A 15,515-nucleotide genomic window follows, 5' to 3' on the forward strand; every position below is an offset into this window, starting at 1 on the left:
AAATAGTCAGTCTATATGACCCTGTTGTTGAATCTTTAAAGGGCCAGATTTTTAAGGCTGCAGATAGGTAGTCAGGGGAATGTAGTCACCCAACTTGCCTTAAAATAATGAGTATATGTGTATCAAGATGAATAAGAGCTAGTCTGTGTTCAGCAAGCAGAAGTCATCAAACAAATCTCATTTCCTTCTGCAACATGCAGAGGCCATATAGAAAGAAATATTATGGGTGGTATGGCTTAGGTTTAGTGAGGTTTTTGACGTTGTACCGCATGATACTTTTTTATGAGCAAGCTAAGGAAACATGGTCTACATGAAGCTGTTATCAGGTGAGTTTGTAATGACTGCCACACTGGAGGGATAAGTTAAGACAGGTATTGGGTGCAGCATTGCTCTTATTTTCATTCCTGGATGGATAAGTAGGCATAAGGTCAGTATTGCTAGATGTCAGAAAGCAGAATGGGGCTGCAAGTACCCTGGATAGTGTCAAAGTCGCAGTTGTGGGATTTAACAGTTGGAAAAGTGATATGGAAAAATAAGTGCAAGTCATCAAGTCAAATGTGAAATCCTGTGTTTAGGTAAGAATAAGCAAATGCACCAGTATTGTCTGGATAATTACTGACTGGGCAGCGGAACTGCAGAGAAACAGCTATATTACAGTGAATCACAGGCTGAATGTATGTTTACACTTTCATACTGGTGTGAAAAGGCAAAAACTTTAATGAGATGGGTAAACAAGAGTAATGCTGGAAAACAGAAGTAGTTCTTTCTGTTTACTTGGTGTTGGTAAATCCTGACGTGAAATGCTGTGTCGAGTTTTGGGTACAGCACTTCTAGGAAGATGTGGGCTACCTGGAGATTTACAAGAAAGATCACAGGTCTGGAAAATGTGTGCTACCAGGAAATATTAAAACAGTTGAGAGGGGGTGACAAGGAAAAGAGAACTGAGATGATAAAGTATAACAGTCTTCAGATATCAGACAAGTAGCTCTGAGGAAGAAAGTCAGCCTTTGTTCTTTTTTTTCCCCTCATCTTTTATTATTTTTATTCAATCTCAGCAAAAAGTCAGAACAAGATTTTTAGTTGTAAGAAAAGTGAGGCACTGGTGCGTGTTATCCAGGAAGGTTAGGCAAGTTCACGATCAAAGGATAGGCCTGTGTTTGGGGATAAATTACATCCATCCTTTCTTTGTGCAGGGATAAATTAGATGACCTCACAAGATTCCTGCTATCTTTATACTCTGTCATTTCTATTAATTTCTTTAATTTTTGAGATTTCCAAGACATTGTTAACAACACAGAGGCAAAGAACTAGACAAGGAGAATTGTACCTCTTGGATTATGTTGACTGAATAAGCCCTGTGTTTAAACTGGATCACTGAAACATATATGTGTGTGTGTGTGTGTGTGCGCGCGCACATATATAAATATATGCATACATACTTACATGCATATATGTTTTTTATAATACATCTCTCCATTCCATTGCTTCAGGCTATGTTGTCCAATGTTGTCAGCTGCAATGTGTAACCCTAAATCAGGTGTATGCAAAATGGCCTCCCCCACTTCAGAAAAATAATCAAGCTTATGCCTGATCAGCATGAGGAAGCGAATCACTCAGGAGCACTGATGGAAACAAGTATTCATGTCAAGTCATGTAAGCCAGTACCCTGGGCTATGTAAATCTCTGCTAGAAAAGAGAGGGAGGGTGAGCCAACCATCCACATCTCATCTTCCCACCAAAAAAGACAACAACCGACCCAGCTAAAATGGAAAGCAGGGTTTTAGACACGCATGGAGGTTATCATACAACTAAAAGCTTATGTCCGCCATTTCTGTCCAGTATTTCCCTTCAGTAAGGGGTTGGTTATCTTCATCTCTGCCCTCTGTGGCCCTGCTTTCATCCCATGGTACTGTGACTCCGCTGGAGCACTGGTGTGAGTAAAGGCCTTTGGGGTTAAGGCTATCATTTCCCCACAGAAAAGGGACAAAGCAGTGAAAGCCTGTCTCAGTAGCAGTGTTATGGATTGAACTTGGCCAGCTTTTCTGCTTAAGTTGTAAAAATCACTTGAAACATCTTTCCCTATGGGGCTATATATTCTTCTACAGTTCAGCAAGGTACTTCTGGCAAAATTTTTCTCTTTCATCCCAAAATGATGGACTAGAGTATTATAAAATCTGGTTTAGTATTCGTTTTTTGACTTGTTTGCTGTTAATGAAGTTGTGGACTTCTAACTTCCAGTAATTCATGTTGTGGTTAAAGTTTGGGTAATCAGGAAAGGCCATAGTACAGGCCAGTGTTAATAGTCACACCATGAAAGACAGAGGCAAGAGGAAGCACAATAATCAGATACCATGCTTGCAAATCACTGCTAAATTGATAAATAACTTTCTTTACAGCTCTCTTTCTGGATGGCTTTCTTGTTTGTTTATTTTTAATGCTTGCCATTATTTTTCATTCCATAGGTTTTCAAAATGAAAATGAGCAGATGACAAAGTTAAGCATCATTTTCCAGAGATAAACAAGAACAAGTGGGCTAGCTATACTTGGGGAAACACATTAAATAATGAGTTCAGGGTGACAGATAAAAACAGAAAGGAGAAACACACTATTTATGGTCTTTAATATGTGTAAATTTTAGTTTGTGTGTGATGCAGTCGACAGGTAATACCCACTGCAAAACTCACTGTCATATGGGGATTGAGCCTGTTGTGTTAATGCTCAGCCTGTCAGGATGGATCAAACCGTGCTGTAACTCCACCATTTTCAACTGAGCTGCACCTCAAATACTATGTTCAGTTTTGGGCCCCTCGCTACAAGAAGGACATTGAGGTGCTGAAGCGTGTCCAGAGAAGGGCAACAAAGCTGGTGAAGGGTCTAGAGAACAAGTCTTGTGAGGAGCGGCTGAGGGAGCTGGGGTTGTTTAGTCTGGAGAAGAGGAGGCTGAGGGGAGACCTTATCACTCGCTACAACTACCTGAAAGGAGGCTGTAGTGAGGTGGGGGTCGGTCTCTTCTCCCTAGTAAGGAGTGATAGGATGAGAGGAAACAGCCTCAAGTTGTGCCAGGGGAGGTTTAGATTGGATATTAGGAGAAATTCAAGTGGTGGACTTGGCAGTGTTAGGTTAATGGTTGGACCCAATGATCTTAAAGGTCCTTTCCAACCTAAATGATTCTATGTTTCTATGAGTTAGACAAGGAGGAATTTGATACTCCTGAATTATGGAGAGAAGTGATTTTATTTCCCTAGTGCTATTTAAAGTAGTAATGACATAAAAGATGTCATTATGTGACATTCAGTGCATGCCCCTTTGTTTTAGTACAGAAGAAAACAAGAAAAAAACCCTGTTTCAAGGATGGCATTTGAGGTACTAGATGGCTGTATGTTGTACAAGCTCTTCACACCAGAGATTTGACAAAGGGCAATATTCTATCATATGCTAATACAAATCTAAATAGAAAATGTGCTTGCTTACTCCTTTATTTAAAAAATGTACTTCAATCCTCTTGTAGTATTAGTAATTCCTGCAAAGCTTTCCATGTTCAAATAGCTTATGTTCATGATTGGCACCTTAGAAATCTGAGAAGTTTAAGTGAGTAAGTGAATAGACACAACGCACTTTGCAAACATTAATCCCCCAACAGCTGTGGGCAAGCAATGTGGGAGGATTGCTGTCTTTACCAGTGGAGGAACCATGCTATTGGAGCAGTTGTTTCCTTTCCACAGAAAACATCTCCTTTATAGTCACAGCAGAATCTACCATCGCCTCCACTTCAGGGATGCCATTGACACAGACTGGTGGACGCTTCTCTCTTAGCAGATGGTAGCCCCTAGACTAAAGCATTTTGGATTTCACTAGAAATAGCTCCTACTTCACCTTTGCCTCATGCCCATTTTGTTTCCAGCCTCGGGTCAGGAAGCTGAGTGGAAACAGCTAGCTATATAACACAACACTTTCTTCAAAGTTCTGTTTCTGCCACAGCTTTTCAATGAATTCATTTTCCTCCCAAGAAGCAAGTGTTTTTTATCCCAAGAAGCAAGCAAGCAAGCTTAACGCCCCACAAAACACTGTGAGAGAAGGTCAGCAGGCAGCTGAGATCTGCCTCTGTATTTCTCCTTCTATTCTTCCTCTGTGTTCAGGCTGAAAGCCATCAAGGGTTGGTATCTGTGAGTGTCTCAGCTCAGGTCCTCTGCCCTGATCTTCTGTCCCTCCTTGCATCAAATGGCATTTTCACTTGTAAGAGCTTTTCTTCCAGCTCCCATGGGAAAAATAAGACTGTTTTCGTCATCAAACCAGACTGGTAAAAGATAACCCACTTCCCTGGAACTTCTGTATTCCTCTCTTGTTTTCCAGGAAAGAACTATAAAAGCACTTACCTTCAAGAAGTAACTCTCCATTTCTGCCTAAAAAACCCTTATGTTAGAGTTAGCAATTGGAACACTGTAATCTATATCTGAACTGTCTCCATTGTAGGATCACTAGCAATCACTTATCAAAAAACATTATTCATATTTTGTTAATTAATGGACATTACCTTTAGGAAGTAGAATACAAGGAGAGTGGTCAGATTATATATCCATCAGACTGCAGTCACCGGAGTTATCGCTTCCTGTATGTAAACTCACCCTACGTGGTGTCACATGCACCAAATTCTGTTTCTCCCCACTCCCCCTTGCAAGCTGTTCTTGCTGAAGTTTTGAGGTGTTTCAAGACACAAGTCATGGGTAGGCCATCTCCTTTCTAGCTATTCATGCCTTTAAAGACCTTGGTGTCTGAATCTTCTGTCTTGTGTCTGGTTATGCTGTAGTGAGTATCAAGTAGGGGTTTTGTGCCAGAGAAAAACCAGACCAAGGCTCTCCTGCAGTCACAGACACATATGCATGGAAGGTGTGTGTGAAGGTCCCTGCTTCAAAGAAGTATTTAGTTCTGTGTAGAAACTGGCAGACATCAAGATAGCCCAGTACAGAATACTAAATAGCTTTACAGTTAAAACTCATGTGTAGTTTGGGTGTTCAACTGCACGCTCTGAATCAGGAAAAATCCTCTTTTCCAGCATCCCCATGGATCAGCTGTAATTACTAGCACATAAATTGTTCTGGTCAGGGCTGTCCTTTTTTGTAAGTGGAAGTTCAGGGAGGATTTTTAGCAAAAGAAGATTCTTCTCTACTGGAAATGTAGACACACCTCCAGCCATTCAGACCCTCAAAACCTTCCACTTTCCAGCAGTCTTTACTCCTTTTTCACTTTTGTCAGTTTGGTTGATTGTCAGCTGACAGAGCATTTGGATGCATGTATGAGGGCTAAGTGAAGAGGTGAGCATGATCTCCAGCAGGCTGTGGGGTATTCAGAGTCTAGGTGTTTCAACACATGAAAGAATCTCCGAGTAGTTTGTGAGCTGTGCTCGGTTCCTCATCTGTAGGACAGGAATCACCTCCTCGGCTGCCTTACCTGTTTTGCTGAAGGAGGGCCTCTGTATTTTTCACATATGAGATGCCATGGGGAATTGAGAAGTTCTGCTGTGATTAAAAAAAAAAAAAAAAAAAAGCAAACACCAAAAAAATGGTTCATTGCAAAATTGCCATTTAAAATTTTCCTTATTTTAAAGTCATTTGAATATTTGAAATACACTCTGGTGTCTCAAGCACTGCATAAAAACTTTATTCCCTGAAGAGGACAAATAGTAATTCCTAACGGTCTCCAAGTAGGGTCTGGGACTTTGTAGTTGCTCTAGCTTTTATGTGCGTGTGATTGAAGAAAGAGTCTCCCAGCTCCCCCTTGTGTGGATGCTCTACTCCTGCTATGTGAAGCAGAAAAAACCTGTGATTTGTGCTGCTTTTGATCAGACATTTCTACAATGCTTTGCTGCTGGAAAGCAGAATAATACTGTCATAAATTTTAAATTAACAAAATATGCCTAGAAGGGATTGGTAGCTCTTGTTTGTCTGATTAATGTCAGGCTTGTAAAGTCTGTTCTCCAACAAAAAGGGCAGCAAATGCCCAAGTGAGAGATGTTAAAAACAGAGACTCTCCATTTTAGTGGATCTTTGTGTTTTAGTTATACTCTCTTAGTGAAGCACCCAGGACCAAATCACAAAATCAACCAGCATCAAGGGAGTTGGATTAGGTTGTATCTGTGTTCACTTTTAATTAGATTTGAAATGGCTATCCCATTGTAGTGCAGCAAGCAACCAAGTCAGTGCCTTCCCCTCAGGCCTTATTACTGACAACCACCTTAGCATAGATCTGCATATTCAGCAGCCGGGTGGATAGGTGTTATGTATGGGAAAATACAGGCAGGATTCGAAAAACACAGGATGTCTTTCATACAACTCAATTTTTGCTCTCAAACTGGGGGAGTGGGAGACTTTCCTTTCTAAAATGTCTGTATTCTGGCAGGAGTTCTTTGATGCAGCTTTTGTCTAACAGGTATCTTCTTATGATAATATTTTCCTGCTCAACAGTGGAATCAAGGCAGCACTGGTAGCAAGTACATTCTGTGCCACCTGATGTATTTTTATGGGTTTATTTTTCCCTTATGTACATTTCTATTCCTTCAAGATGTGCTCTGAGACATTTCCAATTTCAGCATTCTGCCTGTCTCATCTAATTCAATTGTAAGCTTTTCTGAGCAAGGACCATATCTGGATTCTGCTTTCAAGTTTCATTACACAGCACTTCTGCAAAGTGATCTTTTAAAAAAAGTATCATGATGAGGGAAGGAACTTAACTTATCCACATGGATTTGACATGTGAGAAGAGCATGTCCTGATACCGCAAACTTTCAGCAATACCCTACCCACAGGCACTCCTGCCTTCATGTGCTACACCCACATTGGAAATGATCAGTGTGATAGCAGATTTTGCTTAGCATTTCTGTTAGATGGGAAGAGGTTGTTGTTTTCTTTATTTCACTTTATCATTTTCACATTTGCTTCCTTTTCAGGTGTGAACAGAAAAGTTACCTATTCCCTGGCAGACTCTGCAGATGGTTACTTCTCAGTTGACCGGTCATCAGGAATCATTATTTTGGAGCATCCACTTGATAGAGAGCTTCAGTCTTCCTATAACATCAGTGTAAAGGCCTCAGATCAGAGCATTGTGCTGACCTTGTCCTCGTTTGCCACTGTTACCATTACAGTGCTAGACATTAATGACAACCCCCCTGTGTTTGAAAGAAGAGATTATCTTGTTACAGTACCTGAGGACACCTCACCTGGCACTGAGGTCCTTTCTGTTTTTGCTACAAGCCAAGACATTGGTACTAATGCCGAGATTGCCTATCTCATCAGATCGGGGAATGAGAAAGGGAAGTTCAGGATTAACTCAAAAACAGGTTTGTAATATGGCTCTTACTTGTAATGCAAAATGAAAGCATCAGAAAAACGTGAATGCTTTGGGGAAGGCACTTGGACCAAAAAATTTCCAAGAACAGAGACTCAGAGCTTGTCAATGTGGAATTAGTTGCACAGTTAAAAATCAATTTTAGGTTGGAGAGTGATGTAAATTATAGTCACACTCAGCTGCCCCAGCTCGAGTGGAGAATACTTTTCTCCATTAGTAAGTCTGTTGAAGTCAATGTGGATGTGACAACCCATTAGTCAAACTGTGCAACCCTTGCAGTTATGAACACTTGCAATGTTTACCTGCTTACCAGCTGAGTACAGCCTCAACTGTCTGGACCTTAGCTAGCATCAGACAGTGCTATCAAGACCAAATAGCTGGCAGTCCTAACATGGGATTGCTGTTTATATGACTATATGCAACTTCACTGATTTAGGTTGATTTGTGTTGTCTGAGAGTTGACTTCAGCCGTGGTTTGGGGTTTTTTTTTTTTGGTTATACATCACAAATATTAAAAACATACTGCTGCTTCTCTTTAAGAAGTATTAAGAAAAGCTACCTTATTTGGTGCAAATGGCTCATTTTCTTTGAATTACCTTAGTGGGATATATTCTTTATCCTTATCGAGGTTTTAATCCATTAACAGTAAGCTATGATTCTTTTGTGCTTCCTGTAGTGGATCCCCTTATTCTCATAACATTCAGGATGACCAGTACAAATATGCCACCAGAGCTTCAGAGCAAAACAATCTTGATTTTGAAAGCTGAAGGTAACACTTGTTTGAGTGCAGCTGTAATAACCAGTAACCTGGAAAATCTCAAAATGATGCATTGTGTCATTTATATTACTGTGCGCAAAAATCTCTCTCCACTCTGCAGAGGCCACTGCCTTACATGTAAGGGACTTAACATAATTGTGTGTTGTCTGTTATCTTCATAACGTTGATTAGTGCTAACAAAATTTAAACATAAATACGCCTAGACAGAGATACTTAACTTCACATTTGACGATGAAACCAAGGAGATAAATCAATAAAACCCCATAATGAAGCTTAATCACACAAGGAAAAAAACCCACTATTTATTATTCATTAATGTGTGACAGCTTCATTATTATCAGTTTAGAGGCAGGAGCTCAGTTTCCAGACAGCCGGGTGCTGATGTAGCATGCCTGATCAAGGCTTAAAAAATAATGCCCTTCACACCATTTATCAGTGGGAACTCTCTGGTAGCCACTTGGAAGCTTCTCTTCAGGGCTCCTGCTTCCAGCAAGTCATGCTGAAAGGTAGGATTCATTTGGAGAGAGCCCAGATGAGATTAAGAAGAATGATCCAAGGTCTGTAAAATGTAGCTTACCAGGAAAGACTGAAGGAATTGAGGCTATTTAAGCTAGAAAAGAGAAGACATGCTGTTAGTATTCAAGCCTGTAAAAAGTACCTATGAAGAGGAGGGGAATAAACTGTTCTCCATGCCCACTCATGAGAAACGAAGTTGTGAATGGGCTTAAATTGCATTTGGATTATTTCGGTTAAATGATGGGAAGAAATTCCTACCTGTAATGACTATTAAGTACTGAAATACATTTCCTAAGAAGGTTAGGAAACTGATGTTGTTGGAGGTTTATAAGAACATTAGAGATGAGTACCTTCAAGGATGATTAGGTTTAGCTGACCTGTGTTGGGCAGCAGTTGGACTAAATGACCTTTAAGTCCCATACATCCCTGCTCCTGACTGGTCTATATTGAAAGGGATTTGGCTTGCCAAGGTTAAGGATTTGCTTTTAAGTCTTTCCTGCCATACCCAGTATTACCTCCTTCAAGGCATCACTAGTAATCTGTGCGCAACCCACTCCTCCCTTCTTGTTATGGTTGTGGGTACATGGGAAACAAGTGGAGGCCTTGCAGAAAAATCATTTCTATCCTAGAGGGGGTCTGGGTGCACAGAGTGAGTCAAGTTACAGATAATCTTAGTTTTGATTGTGTGGTGAGGGAACACAAAATTTATAAACCTAGTTGAGTGGGGAAGTCCCTCTTTAATCACATAAATGATAGACAACTGATTTCTCAAAGGTATTCATACCCCATTCATTTGTATTTAACTCATGAGAAGTTAATTACGTAGGAGTGAATTTCTGTTGACTTGTCAGGACTGATTTCCAGAGTCGGCATCCAGTTCTCCCACAGGCTCTGTGCATGAGCCCAGGCAAATGGGTGGATATGGCCCCCACTTCGTTGTCTACAATACTCATGTAATAAAAATTATTTTCATGAAAAAACATTCATTGCTTCCTGCTTTGTGAAGGTCCTTTCTGCAGAGGCAACCCAAGTGCAATTGGCATCATTCTTTAATCACACGAAAGCAGTCGCAACCTGACCAAATATTTTTATTGGATTGGGCAATGTTACAGTTAGAACAACATATTTTGTATGTATGCCATGGTAATAGACAGCATGCTGTACTGTTTACTACAGTCAAATCCCTTAGTCCATAGCATTATTTGTTTTTCGCTGGCTGTTGACATTCCCTTCCTTGCTTCAAAGGAGCGATTTCCATTTTTGAAGCTTTGGATTATGAATCCTGTAAGGATTTCTACTTAGTAGTGGAAGCAAAAGATGGAGGTACTCCAGCCCTGAGCGCCGTTACTACTGTGAACGTAAACGTGACAGATGTTAATGACAATGCACCAAAATTCAGCCAGATGGTCTACAGTGCAGTCATCAGCGAGGACGCCGCCATCGGCGATTCGGTGATAATGGTGAGTGAGGCCGTGGGCGGCATTTAGGCAGGATGAAGCCCTCTGCCACATGACCTTTAATAAAATACTGCTGCACTGGTTAATAATGATCACTACTGCATCTTGAATCACCCAAACTGTTCTCTAGCCAGTACTGTGCATCTGCTGCTGCTTTCCTGGCTGCTGCCAGTTTCACCCCAAAAGAAAGCAGTAGTAGTACCATTTGTTTTTAACCCCGATATGCTGTCAAAGAGCAATGGCATGTTTAAGGCATTTCATTTCATGAGTCAGTTAGAAACAAGTTTTATTGGAAAGGCAGAATTCAACTTTTTAGTGAAATACCATACCTAGTATTTGTGTAGTCTGGCACGCTATGTCCCATGCCCAAATCTCACAGTACTCTCATCTTGGAACTTGTGGATCCAGAAAGAAGGCATTGTATGGAATATTAAGATTAAAATATTGTGTATGTTTTAAGGCTGGAATTTTGAAAAGGTCCAAGAGGAGCCTCCTGTCAAAATCTGATTAGCTTGCTGCTTGGCTTGATGCTGTAGAGGTGTGCAGTTCAGATGTGACTAGTCTGATAGAATATGAAGTCTTACTTTTTGGGGTGTTGAGCAATTAATGTAGCATACAGATGGCTTAATATTTGTTTTGCTAATTTTCACTCTTCTCTCAAAAAAGTTGATAGCAGAAGATCTGGACAGTCCTTCCAATGGCCAGATTCATTTTTCCATAGTGAATGGGGATCGAGACAATGAATTTTCAGTTGATCCTGTTTTGGGACTCGTGAAGGTTAAAAAGAAATTGGATAGAGAAAGGGTAAGACATGTGGGACTTCTTAACTTACAATGACTTACAGTTGTGTCTTGATCTCAACTCTGCTGCTAGCTTGTTTTGAAGAAGCTTCTTTTATACTCTGCAACGATCAGCCTAAGATGCTCCAACAGGTCTTTGTAATGTTGTTCCACTTCTTCCCATCCCAACCCTATCCCAAATCCTATCTACAAGCCAACTGCTCGGCTAGCGTTCCCATCCCACACCAACACAGCAGCTGAGGTCAGATCGGGGAGAAAAGCAACCCTGGATTTCTCCTGTGGTGCCACCAGCAGCTGTTGCTGTGTTAATGAGCTGCCTCCTCTCTCCTGAGCGTGCAAGCACACACGTGCAGCAGTGTGTGCAACAGAGTGATTACAACATACTCCAGATTGTGGCACCAAGCACCGAACTGAGACCTCAGCCATTAATTAGCGCTCTGCAAAACATGTCACTGGGGAGGTGATGTTATGAAGTGGCCAGGCTGTACCAAAAGTGAAGGAGTGCTTCATTAAACAGATTCTGCTGCTTTGTTTGCTTACTAGATTATTCATTCAGGGTGATTTATCACCATTTTGCCATAGCTAGCAATTAGCAGCTTCTGGAAAAAAACAAACAAATACAGTTGCCTGTGCTACTAGCAGGGCAGGAGAGTGCTACATGGCTTCAAAAGTCTTGCCACACATAAAGAAATCCACGCTTTCTGCCCCTGAGCAGTGCATCCGTGAAACTGGAGAAGTTGTTTGCTGTCCTCAGAATGTGGGCTCAGCTGGAAAAGCTCTCTACTGGAAGCAGGGCTACTGCTTAAAACAGTGGCAAATATCCTTTCTGTATTATCACAAAGGCAGGATTAAATTGTCAGTGGTGGCAGAATGACTACTGCAGACTGTCGAGGACAGGGAAGTAGCAGTGGCCGTGCATGTTATAAATGTGCTGTAATACATTTCTCTTAAGTAGCACAGGCTTAATTTCTTAATATGATTTTATTTATTTTCTGAAGCGTACCCAAGTACATCTGCATTCAGACACACACTTTCACCCTCACCGGTGTGTGCGTGTTTAATGCCAGCTCTGTTAGATCTGCATTTTCCAAAGTTTCCCTTGGTTAAAATAAGCTGTGATATTGTCTTTTTCTTTGCTTCCTTGGCACATTTCCTAGACACAGGTGTTTCTGACCCCTTCAGGGAAAATGATACATGGTGCCCCATCTGCTGTATATCCCCAAAGGCAGTGCTGACTCCCAGGTTTCAGTGGTTTAAGGAAACTCATTTCCAGAGCTGTAATCACATAGAAACCATGACTTTTGCCACCTACCGTTCTGGGATACATGGAAATGAAAGCAAACACACACAAAATTTGGGAAAGACCCCACAAAACTGCCAATCTGGACTTTAGCTAGCAGTAGAAATTACAGCTCGAAAGGGGCAAAAAAAAAGATTAATTCTCTGCCTCAGTTTCTTGGCTTTCCATAGTTCAGGATTCTTCCTCCCTCCTCTGCCACTACACCCCCACCAAACTGCAGTCTTTCTCCTCCATAAAACCCCTCCAAAAAACTGTTACCTTTTTCTTTAGCTTGGTCCCGCATCCCAGAAGAACCCCCTTATTTCATATGCTTAGCCTGTACTCCTCCCTCCTACCCAAATGACTTTTATTTTTCAAATCGCTTTGGATGTCCTCTCACCATGAAAAAGCACCTTTAACATTACATCGCTCCCTTCTGCAGGGGCATGTTTTTCCCTTTTCCAGCCCCGCATCTGGAGTGGGATGTTTTATCTGGCACGCGTTTTGCCCTTTGCTCACTCCCCCATAGAAGGATTCACGGGCAGACATGCCAGCAGCTCTCCCTGGGGAGCGGGGAGCGATATACAGTGAAAAGCAGTCGTAAGATGTAAGGAGGCTGACATAAGGATGCAGTTCATGAAACCAAACTGTCATCCGTAAGCTGTGTGTAGACAGAGCTTTTGCAGATTGTCACATATGCTCACACCTCACACACGGGCACATATGTGCGTAGAGGGCCCATGGGTGATGCACTGAACTGCCCACACCGTGCTGAGTAGTTTGTGGCTGTTGCAAACAAGTATGCTCAAAAAACCCGTATCTTCTACTGAATGGTGGATAACATCATGTTGCTACAGAGACTGTATTGTCCCTAGTAGTCCCAAATGTTTTCCAGTGTGTTTAAGCCAACTGTCTGTGAACTTTTTCTTGGTTCTCCATCACCATGTTAGAAACACTGTGTGTCAAACTGAGGTTGGCTTTAATAAGTAATTTATACAATATCCTGGAAACCAACCATAAGACAAATAGAATCAGGTCACATATCCCAATTGACGCCTGGGAGAGATGAAAATGTTAGCTACAGCAGTAATGGCTGAGTTTGGATATTATCCATCGTTTATTTTTTGTCTGCCCCTTTGTTTCAGGAATGCATCATCTGATACAGTTATTTTAATACAGTGAAGCTGTTCCATTTATTGATAGCCTTATAAAACAGAAGTTGGGACACAGTGTGGCAATAAACAGGATAATGTTATACTAAGGGCAGGGAAAGTAATGAGGCCAAACAGCTTTCCTTAGAATATGGTAGGTGGTGCACTGAGTGTAAAGAAGATGAGTTGAAATTTAGGACCATTTTCATGATAATTCAATGTTTTCACCTTTTTGCAGATATCTGGTTATTCATTAGTTATCCAAGCAAGAGACAGCGGCACCCCTCCCTTGTCTTCATCTGTGATGGTCAACGTGGACATTTCCGATGTGAACGATAATAGCCCTGTATTTACTCCAGCTAACTATACAGCTGTAATTCAAGTAAGTTTATCCTGCACATCCAAAACTTCTCTGATTTTTAAAATACAGAAGCATTTGGTTTCATTTAAGTAGCTTTTGTTGTTTTATCTGCCAAAGATGTATCCAGTGATCTTATTTAAAGGAAAGTATAAACATATCTTTCTTAACTCTTCGGTAAGTTTCTGTTTGGTGAGGCTCTTTAAACTCAGCATCTGTCACACATTTTACTGTTCATCCCTGTTGTGCCAGAAATTGTACTCTGGCCTCGAAAAGTCTGAGCTGGGTTGAGTTGGCACTTCTTTGCACCTTGCTCAGGGTGCAAGTCTTAGTGGTTAGTCAGCCCTGATCAGACACAGTGTCAGGCAGAGCTCATCAGTCCCTGGAGATGTGGCAGGTACCTCTGTCTCTGCTACCAGTCCATGAGGTGTAAGTGGTGCCAAATAAATGCTGCTTATGAAATGCTGTCTTGGGCAAAGAGCATTCAGTTGAATATTCTCAACAGCAATATGTGGTGTTTCATGATTGTGATATGTATCATTTTAATCCTTTTCTTTATACACTGTGTATATGTGTAAAGGAAAATAAACCAGTGGGCACAAGCATTTTGCAGCTGGTAGTGACAGACAAAGACTCTTTTCACAATGGCCCCCCTTTTACCTTCACCATCCTCACTGGCAATGAAGAGGAGGAGTTTACGCTGGACCCTCATGGCGTCTTGAGATCTGCAGTCATCTTCAAGCACATGGTTGCAACCGAATATGTGCTTTGTGTGCAGGTATGGCTTGATTTTTGCATCTGCTCAGAAACAAAAACCCTCACAGTGGTAGGTACGTTACCCATATGGGTTGGTTTTAATTGACTGTATCCTATGAGTAAATACCATGCATTCCAGTTTACAAGTGCACAATATGGTGTATTTCGTTTGATTTCCTTAAACCTAATTTCATATAAATATAAATAGGTAGCCAGCTACCTTTCCAATTTCCTCTGCATGAAATGGATTTTCTGAGCAGAGGCTGTTATGATTTAATATTTTCATCTTTTTTTTTTTTCTGTAGCTAAGCAAGGAAAATAAGCAAAAATCCTTTACGTACATATAAGTACACCACAGAACAAGTGAGAGCAAAATATTGTTCTAGGAAGGAAAATCACTTCTGCTTTTAAGTCATAAATTTAATCATAAATTTTTGGAACCCTACCAAGAATTCATGAAATCACATTTCCAAGGTCGACTTAGCTTTTAAAGAATGTGAAAATAAGACATGCAATAGAAGTACAGCTCAAACTTAGCTTTAGAGTCATTGTTGAGGAACTTTGTAGCCAGGTTAATTTTGATTACGAAAAACTGTAATTCTAAAAGTAATTTGTCCACATTCCTCAGGCCTGCCAGACAACACATAGTAGGGTTCAGTAAATATGCAAGTCTAGGGAATGAACTACACCTCTTCATCGAAATGGGATGTGGTCCTCTAATCTAAGTCTGAAATGCAGGCTTCCTCCACTTGCTTTACTGGGGCTGATTTCTCTAAATACAGCCTGTTTGCTCCTTTACAAGCACACTTAATGCTGTTTGTAGCAGTAGCATCCTCAGTTAGTTGCAATTCAAAAAATATAAACTCTAGTGCTAATAGACAGTTCAAATCAAAGTAAGGTTTTACAAGTTTGCCATTTAATGTTCCTGCAACCCATTTTTTGAGCCTTGTAGGAAAATAAAAAAAAACCTCACCTTTCATTCTTACCATGCCTTCATCCTAAAATATCCTGCTTTCAGGGCAATTCGCTAGCCAAAGTTCCAGTATAGCCAAAATTGGGCATTGGAATTAAATTTAAGCAGC

General features: G+C 40.9%; 1 protein-coding gene across 4 annotated transcripts in view; it reads left to right on the top strand.

The window, feature by feature from the left end:
* The window catches only part of FAT3 (FAT atypical cadherin 3), a gene marked incomplete at both ends in the record, with an annotated part of 322,494 nt that overhangs the window by 264,858 nt on the left and 42,121 nt on the right, over positions 1-15,515 (top strand). For all 4 annotated transcript variants that reach the window (XM_082330644.1, XM_082330646.1, XM_082330645.1 and 1 more), the window contains 5 exons: positions 6,941-7,330; positions 9,878-10,092; positions 10,756-10,893; positions 13,558-13,701; positions 14,258-14,455. In XM_082330644.1, coding sequence (XP_082186770.1) covers positions 6,941-7,330; positions 9,878-10,092; positions 10,756-10,893; positions 13,558-13,701; positions 14,258-14,455 — 1,085 coding nt within the window. The remainder of the gene's footprint in view (positions 1-6,940; positions 7,331-9,877; positions 10,093-10,755; positions 10,894-13,557; positions 13,702-14,257; positions 14,456-15,515) is intronic.

This window comes from Platalea leucorodia (assembly GCF_965183815.1).
Source record: "Platalea leucorodia genome assembly, chromosome: 2".
Taxonomy (NCBI): Eukaryota; Metazoa; Chordata; class Aves; order Pelecaniformes; family Threskiornithidae; genus Platalea; species Platalea leucorodia.